The following is a 9,949-nucleotide window of genomic DNA, read 5'->3' as shown; positions in this document are numbered from 1 at the left end:
CGAAGAACCGATTTCAGAGCGGCGGTTGCAGCAGAGGTCCAAGGCTGGGCTGCTGTCGGCTGCTCTGCCAGACTCACCCCGCCTCCCTGGAAGCTGGTTCGGGAAACCAGTGGCAGAGGAGATGCTGGGACAGAGTGACCTCAGACGACCCTACAGCCCTGCTACTCGGTCGCCTGAGGGTCCTTGAGCCTGGCCGTCCACGAGGCAGGCCGCCGGCCTCCACAGCTCTGGCCGATCCAAGCAGGAGGGCCAGATACGAAGGAGGCGATGGTAGCACACTGAAGGTAGTGGCCGCCTCACCTGCTTCTGGGCACAGGCCTGGGACTGGAGTCTGGAGTGGAGGGACTGTGACCAAGGGACACACAGCAGCCTGCCCTCACCGAGTGACCCTAGGGGAAAGGTGCCGGCGTGGTTGGAGATGTCAGGCTCCGAGACTGCAGGCAAGTCTCAGCCGCAGTCTGGACTCCTTGGCGGGTGAATCCTGTTCACAATCGGGCTTGGGAGCCACTCTCTGGCTTCATCCCCACTCCCCGGCCAGTGCAGGCCATTCACTGCCCTGGCCTTTGCTGCGGGTCTGTGGGTGTGTCTTACCCACCTCTGATTCCCAGGGCCTCTCCATAAAGCCAGCCCAAGGGGGCCATCCAGCTCCAGGAATGCATGAAGGCCACATGTTACGGTGTTGGTGAGGACACCCGCACCAGAAGTGTTTCCTCAACGTGAGCCCACCATGAGTCCAGCCGACAGCTGATCAGAAGCTGTGAGCTCCGCCGGCCCAACCAGGTGCCCATTGGCTCCATCACTTTCTGTCCTGTCCTGCCCTGCCTGGAGGGGTTGGGGCGGGGAGCTGATCCCTGCAAACTACACTTTCTGGGCTCACTTGCCAACAGCTTCCGGGTTAATTTAGCCCACGGGAGCTCCTGCTGGGAGATCATGAGACAGGCAGAGAGGGCGGGGCTCTCCTCCCTGCCTCTTGCTTCTGACAGCGTCGCCGCCGGTGCCCACGTCTCTCCTCTGTGTAAAGTCCCGCCAGGCAGCCCTTTTCATGGTGACCCAGCCTGGAGCGCGGGGACCGCCACAGTGGCTCCCTGCTGTCCACCCATCTCAGGGTCGCCAAACCTTCCCGTTTGCCCTCTCAGCTCTCCAGGGAGCCACGTATCTCCCGCCCCATTTCATATCCCCACTGGGGAGTTGTCTGCCCGACTGGACCTGGCTGTGGTTCTCTTTGCTGTCCTCTGTATTCCCTGATCATAAAGACACAGCACGCCAGGGGCAGGTTGGAGGCAGTTTCTTTATACAAATGTAACCAACGCAACGGACCGTCAGCATCCGGCTGGGGCGCACGCAGGCCCGTCTCACCAGCCCTGGGGCAGAAGTCTGGGTGGTGGGGGCGTCACTGCACAGGCCCTGGGACCGGCCAGCACACCAACAGGGCGCTCCCGAGGGCACACACGGACGCACGGACACACAGACACGGGGTAACCAAGGGAGCTGTGCGCAAGGACAGGAAGGAACCGAGAGCTGGGGGGAGCCACTGGCAACCGATCCCCCTGCTCCGGGGCTTCTTTGTCGGGGGGAAGTGGGTGGGAGGGGCCTGGGCCTGAAGCCAAGCGCCCCCAGCTGTGCCACGAGAGCCACGCGTCCTCACTGGGCGCCCTGCTTTCTGCATCTGGGAAGTGGGGACCACTGTACTTCACGAAGCTGTCATGAGGATAAAGGAGACTGAACAGGAACACATATCAAAATACTCAACACAGAGCGTGGCACATAGAGGTGTCCAATAAATAACTTCGTGTCAAGAAAATCTCAGCTCAGAGAGGCCCTTTTTGAGAAGGCCAAGAGGGGAGACCGCGTCCCTGGAAACACTCAGGGCATCAGGACCCTTGAGCACTCCTTGGAGCCTGTGGCGGCTGGAGTGGCCAGGGCCCCGGAATACACGGTGCCAGGGCAGTTGAGGGGGGCGGGGGGCTGGACTCCCAGGGAGGCACCCGCAGAAGCTGGGTAGACACCAGAGGAGTTGGGGGTTGTGCCAAAATGATTCTGCACGTAGCACAGGCCGGAGGCAGGCTGGTACGGAGGCAGGCTGGGCATGTGCCCAGGAGCACACGATGGCCAGGAGGCCAGTTTCTGGCCACTGGCGTGCTGCATCTGGGCGGCAGGGTGGTTCGGGGTCAGGTGAGGGTGGCCACTCTGTGTGGGGTAGGAGCCGGGCACAGGGTTCGGCCTGGAAAGGAACAAGAGAGAAGACGCGTGCTGAGCTAGTCATGCCGGGGAACACAGCACCCCGACTGGATCTGCAGGAGAAAAGGCTGGGCTCGCTGCACTGCCTTCTATTACAACATGCTGTGGACGGGTTTCCTGTAACCAGCTGTAAGAGTGCCACACGGGGAGAAAGAGTCATCTCAAATGAACAGAAAACAGATGCCCAGAGCGGGCAGGGCCTACTCACGGCCCTGCAGTAAGCCAGCAGGATGAGGGGCGGTCGGGCCCATGCCTAAGTCCCCTTGAGGTATAAGGGCAGTCTGCAAGTCAGATGGACTTGGGGATGGGATCACAGTAGTTCGTGTCTTCCGTGGCTGGCCGAGCGATCAACCAAAGAGAACGGGTCCACTTCTGTGGGAGGTCGGAGGGGAGGGCTCCAACGGGGTAACACAGGACTCGGGCCCAGGCCTTGTCTGCTGGCAGATGGTCTACCCATGACGGCAGGAAAGAAGGCTTATAGCTCAAAGTCCTGGCAGGCAGGAACGGATGTGATAGATGCGGGGAGCTGTCTGTGCCGAGGTCAAAGACCCCACCACAGACACAGGTGGCTGGGGCCATGAAGGGGGACACCTTCTAAGGGATTTAGCCTGTGACCTTTTGCAGAGATTTCTCAATACGAAGAACAAATGTCAACACCACTGACACCTGTGTTAGGTAACGATTAAACCTTGATACATTTCAGTCCAAACCTAAGCTTATAAATCAACTGAAGTACAGACACAGACACTTAGCAGCAATTCCGGAATTTTAAAAATGCAGAGGCTCTGGCCTATAAGAAGCTTGATAAGAGCCTCCAAGGGAGACAAAGCTGTCCAGGCAGCCAGGACTGATGCCAAAACCAACACATGCATCAGCACTGCCCGTGTCCTGTTGTTGGGTCATCAGAAATATCATGTCTGTTCTGGGTGCCTGCAACAGGCCAGGGTGACACGGGCTGGGACACTATGCCGTGTGGGTCACCATATCCCCAGCCAGGTCTGCACGTTATGGGGAAGCAGGATCACTGGGCACCACGGGTGTCACAGTTAAAGAGAAGTGAGTGTGATCCAGCGTGCAAGACCGTCCTCACTGGGGGCTGCCTCGTAGAGCGAGGCCCCAGCCGCCAGGGGTCAACATCGTCAGCTGTCTTAGAGGGGCTTCCTTCTTGAAACGTGGCTGAGGAGTTTGCAAATGAGGACTCCTAAGTTCTCTCTGAACTGAACTAAGTTCTCTCTGAACTGAACTTAGAACTGAAGCTCTCTCTAGATTCTGTGAGAACAGCAATTAAGAACCAAAAAGCTATACAATACAGCTAATTGTAAATGTAAACACCTCCCACCCACTGTTGTTGCTATTCAGTCGCTCAGTCGTGTCCGACTCTTTGCGACCCCACGGACTGCAGCACACCAGGCCTCCCTGTCCTTCACCACCTCCCGGAGCTTGCTCAAACTCTTGTCCATTGAGTTGGGAATGCCATCCAACCATCTTATGATCTGTCGTCTCCTTTTCCTCCTGCCCTTGCTCTTTCCCAGCATCAGGGTCCTTCCAAAAAGCTAAAATACAGCTAATTCTAAACGTCAACACCTCCAACTCACTGATACTCCAGAATTACTTGCCTGAAATAAAATGAGTGAGTGTGCATTTCTATTTTTCCTGGTACCCGTCCTTGCCTTTAAGAAATGGTCAGAGCTGGGACTTCCCTGGCAAGGTCCAGTGGTTAGGACTTGGCACTCTCACTGAGGGAGCCCCGAGTTTGATCCCTGGTGGGGGGTTAAGATCCAACAAGCCACACAGCATGGCCAAAAAAAAAAAGAGAAAAGAAAATGGTCAGAGGGCTTTGAGCCGCCGAAGGCTGAGAGTCCACCTCTTAAAATAAACTACAAGGAATAGCTCCTGATTCAACCAAGATCCTGCCTCCAGGCCAGTGTGGGGGACAAGATGGACTCCACAGTTGGCTCAAGGCAGAAACCAGCCACTGACAAAGCATCTTGACTTTGCAGTGAACCCTTTCTCTGGGAGAGAAACCTCCATTGTGAACTCTCAGCATCGGCAAAAACCAGTGAAGGCCACCTGAGGCCGGCAGCGTGTGTGCCGGAGTGACAGGAAGTGAGCAGGAGCCAGAAGCAGGAGCCCCGGGCTCTAGATTGGGCACTTCTGACTCTGTGTTACCTGGAGAAAGACGTTTGTCCCCTTTGGGCCTCCTCTCTGACAGGAGGGAGTGAGGCTACGTGACAGCTCCATTGAGAGTTAACACACCTGGATTGGAAAACAGTGAATAAACTTCACCTTCTCCTGCCAGGTGGCCAAGAACACCCTGAGCTTCGGGCCATGCCACCTCCTAAGCCTGCCAGTCGGCCGTGTGGATCACACTTCTTGCCAGTGTCGCCTGCCAGAGCCCAGTCCCAGCCACACAGAGCGCTTGTCAGTGCTGAGGGCTGGTGATGCCCTCCCGCAAGGCCCTCAGGATTATGTGCAAGGGCTTTGAACGCCTCCCATCTAATGCCCTTCCTGCTTGGTCCCCACTTTAGAAGCAGCTGGGCAGAATCCAGGGCACTCAGGAGAAATCTGTGCACAGGTTTTGCTGGGTAGGCCCAAGCGACCCACACCCTCTTCCCTATTCCCCAGGACACTGAAAACCAGTCACACCCTCTACAGCAGAGGACCCCAACCTCTGGGATCTGATGATCTGAGGTGGATCTGAGAGTAAAAATAAAAGTGCACAAAAAATGTAATCACTTGAAATACCCTGAAACAACCATCCCCCACTGCCCCCCCCCAATCCCATTCCTGGTTCGTGGAAAAACTGTCCTCCACGAAACTGGTGCCAAAAAGGCTTGGGGCAGCGCTTTTATAGGCCCTGGAGCTGCTCCAGGAATAAGGCAAGCACTGCGTTCTGGAACTTACTTCCGGCTTTGGGCTGCCCTCCTTTCGGCTGAAGAGCCGGAGATGTACTTGAACATCGAAATCCTCCTCATCAGGCTGAAGGGGAACTTCTGGTCGAGCTTCATTGCGACTTGCTCTGGGACGTCAAAGGAGAAGCAGTAGGTGAAGCCGTCTGGGGTCAGCATATTAAGGAGAAGTGGAGACAGCTAAAGGGAGGGGGGCTACGTGCTGCCCCAGGACACAGGAGCCCATGCTGACTCCACGGGGGGCCTGGGTTTATTCCACCATCATCTCTGGACTGCAGTTTCAAGCTCAGGGGAAACCAAGAGTTGGAGTTTCTAGCCTCTGTACCTCAGAGGGAACACAACGCAGCAATAGGAGAGGCAGGCAGGTGCTAACATCTCACCTTCCCCTGGACACACCCATCCTCTCTCCTGGGCCTCTCGAGCCCCTGTAATCACTGTCAGAAGCCAGCGCGCACCTCTGTTTCTCTAAGTGGGATGAAGCAGGCGGCCAGTCTAATACCCTCTGGGAGGTCTGACATCTTGTCCTTTGTCCCAGGTAGAAGGAACCTTGCCTCGATGTGACCAAGTGAGCTTCCCGTGGGCCTCTGTGGCAGCCGGTCCCCCACACCGTCACCAGCTCCCAGAGATGTGAGGGCACCCTGGTTGTCCGACCTGCGTCAGCCCGTCACTGCCGAGACGGCCAAAAAGAGTCAGCCTAATTGCCAGGAATGTAAGGCTTATTCTAAGTTTTTAACCACTCATATGTTCAAAGCCTACCTTAAAAAAAAAATTTTTTTTTCTCTTCTGAGAAAAAGACTAAGCCAAACAAAAACAAAGAAACCTGTTTCCTGGGAATACCTTTCATGGAACATCTCTAGCTCATGGGTATTTCAGGATCCTCCAATAACAAAAAATTGGCCAAATGGGTTTATACCTTGGAAAAAACCAAATCAGAGTATTTCATTAAATGGTAGTGCTGAGCCGGAGAAGGCAATGGCAGCCCACTCCAGTACTCTTGCTTGGAAAATCCCATGGATGGAGGAGCCTGGTAGGTTGCAGTCCATGGGGTCGTGAAGAGTCGGACACGACTGAGCAGCTTCACTTTCACTTTCATGCACTGGAAAAGGAAATGGCAACCTACTCCAGTGTTCTTGCCTGGAGAACCCCAGGGATGGCGAAGCCTGGTAGGCTGCCGTCTATGGGGTCGCACAGAGTCGGACACGACTGAAGCGACTTAGCAGCAGCAGCAGCTAAGCCATTGTATGGAAAGAGGTAGGGAGATCTCTCCCAGAAGAGAAAACTCTGGTGTAAAGAAGGGAAGTGGCCTGAGGCCACATGGTTTTCAAATCTGAAGCTGGCACACAGAATACCTACGTGTGAGCTCTATCTGCCTGAACCCCCCGCCCTGACCCCCAGGACCTACTACAGCGTGGTTCACCCTCTGGCATGTCATCATTACAACAGCTCTCTAGGAAGGATACATGCTAGCCCTATTCCCAGGCCACAGACGTTACTGAGGAAAGAGGTCTGGGGAATGAGCCAGGAGGCACAGAGCAGGAGCCAGGGCACCAGCAGTGAGGGCACAACCATGCCGAACACCAGGGCCCGCCGCATCCGAGAGCGGACGCAGTTGACTCCCAGCATGGCGAAAGCCACGGGGGTGAAACCGCGGGCGTCCTCCACCTCCCCGAGCTTTGACAGCGATGACACGGCTTCAAACGACAGGAAGATGATGGCACAGATGACGGCGAAGACCACGGTGAAGAAGCAGTGGCGGACGGTGCCCACGGTTCTCTCAAAATTGCCAGCAAAGCGCCAGATGACGATGGCACCGCAGAGCAAGGAGACAGGATTCTCGTAGACAAAGATGTAGGTCACCAGCCTGTAAACTGCAGGGGGAACCGAGTTAGAGGCCCGATGGTGGCTTGCTCCAAGAAGGGAAAAGCCAGGTTACAACCCACCTAGGAAAACGGGGAGCAGCTGGCTCTCGTTGCCAGGGAAAATCAGCCCGGAGCCAGCGGGATAAGCAGAGGGGAGCAACAGCGAAGGACCCAGGACTCTAAGTAGAGGCGGGGATGTCTAATCTTTGCTCTTTCCCAGACCTGGAGCAAGTCTTATCTGTGACTGGCTTCCACGTGGGGGAAGAAAAATAACACTTTTTAGCATGGGATGGTCTCTTATCATTTGTAATGTGCTTTATAATCCTCTTTGAGGCTTTAATACTGACCTATCTCACCGGGCAGTTTGAGGGTTAATTAATTGTAACAGCTTCAGGTGGATTGAGTGGGTGTCACTTAACACTCTTTGTGCCCGTCTCCTCGGCTGTAATCCTGACCTCTCCTTCCATAGTGGCTGTTCAGAGGAAGAAAAAAGGGACCATGAATTATTGTGCACCTGTAAAGATGAGAAAACTATCACTAAGAATGTAGATACAGAACTCAGAAGTCTTTCTTGCAAGTGCTTATCCAGTCTTAGAGGTAGAGTGATGTTTGATATGCAATAAGATAGCAAAGAATCTTTTATTTTTCTAAAAGCAGTCCTCGCTTCTGTATTTTTACATCCCTGCAGGCAAAAACACTAAACTGAAGGAGGGGGGTGATCAGTGAAGTGGCAGGAACATTGGATTTGGAAGTCTAAAGGTCTTGGCTCTGTCACATCTAGACTGGCTGAGTTCAGTCCAGATACAGGGCCCTGTCGGCTTCAGTGGTTCTTATCGTAAAATAAAATGGATATACTTGAGGCCCTCAAAGGTCTCTTACGTGTCTAATACTCACATTGTCCATGAATCCCACACTCAAGGGAAGCCGCAAAGTAAAGGAAAAAAAAAAAGGGAGCTCAGTTTAGGCTGGCATTTTGTATCTGTCTCTGAAGACAGACGTGCTATGTGATCCAGGGTGAGGGTGAGGGGGACCACTTTTAGATTTGAGCAGGGAGGCAGGCTAAGAACCATATACCTCAGTCAGGCCATCTCGGTAAGGCTTCGTTATCTGAAGAGTACCATCATTACTTGTTGAGTACTTCCAACACTGAAATCCCAAGGGTACATGTGAAGATTCTAGAAGCAATTCTATATAACTGGGGGATTAGAAAGCCCAAGGTTCCAGTTCCAAAATGTCAAACGATGCAAAGAACAATCTGGGTTCCTGTGTCAATTGTATGACTCAATAGCTCTGTGAGTCTTCGCATTAAGCCTCAGTTTCAGCTAAAGAATGGACAACAATAAAGCTCATGGGCAATAAAGCCTACAGTAATAATACGTCATGGGATCACCGTGAGAATTAAAAGAGATTAATGCATGTGAAAGTCCTTTGCAAAACAACAAAAGTCATACAAATCTCTCATTTTCCTCCCCAAAAAAGAATGGGGAAGAAACAGAGGCTAAGAACATCTTTTATGAGCAGATATTTATACTTAATTGGTCTGCAAAATCTCTCCATCTCCCTGAGAAAACCAACACCTCTCCCAAAAGTACAAGACACCCCGCTCTCTCTATAAGCTGGGAATCGGAGTCAGGATTAAGATAAAAACGAAGATGCAGAAGAAATTCTAAACCCCAGGAGGCCAGGATGCTTACAGAGGTGGCCACAGATACAGCTCAAGTGTCTTGAGAAGGTGGAAAAAAAAAATTTTTTTTTTGTTTCCAGTAGGGGGTTGGGCCCTTAAAGCAGACGTCGGTGTGAATGTGACAAGGGAGAGAAAAATCCTCCTCGGCGAGCAAGCAGGGGTGAATGAAGCCATTGCTACGAATGGATATGGGAGCCTTGACCAGTACGATGGCGACAGGGACGGGAACACATCTGGGTAGGGAAGGGTTACAGGGATGACCAAGACGGGGCTCTGCACAAAGACGTGGAATATGGGGCTGGTCCTCCAGGTGGGGAGAATGAGGCGGACGGAGATGGGGTGGCGTGGGTTCTGGGAGGCCGGAGCCCAGGGCCTGGCGAGATCGGAGGAAAAAGGACTGGCACCCGGGACCCGGCCCCGCCCTGCTCACCTTGCCAGTTGCGCAGGGCCTCGGATCGCAGCGAGAGACCCGAGGGCGCCAGGGGCTGCTGCAGCAGGAACAGACGGGGCCCGGATACCAGCAGCGAGAGCAGCGCGGTGAAGAAGGTGGCGGATGGCACCTCGGGCCACAAGGACCAGCTCCGGTACCCCGGCTCCGAGACCGCCATGGCCGCCAAGACTCCCGCTCACCTACGCAGCTCTGGCTGGTCCTCGGCTCCTTCCGCCTCCCTGCGGCTGTCACCCGTGGCAACAGCGGAGATGGTGGCCGGAAGCCCCGCCTCCCAGAGGCCCCGCCCCGTGCGGAGTTACCCAATCCGGTAACTCGCGCTGGCACGCCTCCCACGAGCGTAGGCCGGAAGGAGTCCAGCCTGTGATCGCTGGCTGCAGCATCCTCGGGACCGGCTAGGAGTCGGGAGCCGCTTGGGGGGCTCCGGGCGGGGCGGCTCGAATTTTGGATTTCATCATCTCAGCTCTAGCTACCTAATGAGTATTGTGCCTTGCAGTTTACAGAGCCTTCGATCTTTTTCTCTCTCTCTCTCACACACACAGCCTCCCTTATCTGTGTTTACCTTCATTAATACCAGTGGCGACACTAGGGTTTGGGTGATGCAGTTAGATGGCAAACACAATTAGAACTCAGGTTCCTGCCGTTGCTATGGCCTGGAATTGGCTACTGGCAAAGGCAGGTTTTGGTGCCTGGATTAAAAAAACAGGGTAGGAGAGGAAGGAGGAATTCCACGGAAGGCCCTGAAGTGTTCTTCAGTTGCTAAATTGTATCCGACCCTGACTGACTCTGCGACCCCGTGTATTGCAGCACG

General features: G+C 54.3%; 1 protein-coding gene across 4 annotated transcripts; it reads right to left on the bottom strand.

The window, feature by feature from the left end:
• Positions 1–1,269: 1,269 nt before the first annotated feature.
• Positions 1,270–9,390, bottom strand: RHBDD2 (rhomboid domain containing 2). 4 transcript variants are annotated; one of them, XM_043915012.1, is made up of 6 exons: positions 9,121–9,261; positions 7,354–7,478; positions 7,088–7,250; positions 6,608–7,015; positions 5,143–5,293; positions 1,270–2,221 (listed from the first exon to the last, which is right to left on the bottom strand). In XM_043915012.1, the coding sequence occupies exons 4-6, from the start codon at positions 6,768–6,770 to the stop codon at positions 1,864–1,866; spliced, it is 672 nt and encodes a 223-aa protein (XP_043770947.1). In that variant the 5' UTR covers positions 6,771–7,015; positions 7,088–7,250; positions 7,354–7,478; positions 9,121–9,261; the 3' UTR covers positions 1,270–1,863. The 4 variants fall into 4 exon arrangements, with proteins under 4 accessions (XP_043770947.1, XP_043770949.1, XP_043770948.1 ...); XM_043915014.1 differs by lacking the exon at positions 7,088–7,250; XM_043915013.1 differs by lacking the exon at positions 9,121–9,261 and having other exon boundaries at positions 7,088–7,254; positions 7,354–7,473.
• Between the last annotated feature and the right edge of the window lie 559 nt (positions 9,391–9,949).

Source organism: Cervus elaphus, chromosome 10 (genome assembly GCF_910594005.1).
Source record: "Cervus elaphus chromosome 10, mCerEla1.1, whole genome shotgun sequence".
Taxonomy (NCBI): Eukaryota; Metazoa; Chordata; class Mammalia; order Artiodactyla; family Cervidae; genus Cervus; species Cervus elaphus.
The sequence above is the reverse complement of the archived record's forward strand: the minus strand, read 5'-3'. Positions and strand labels throughout refer to the sequence as shown.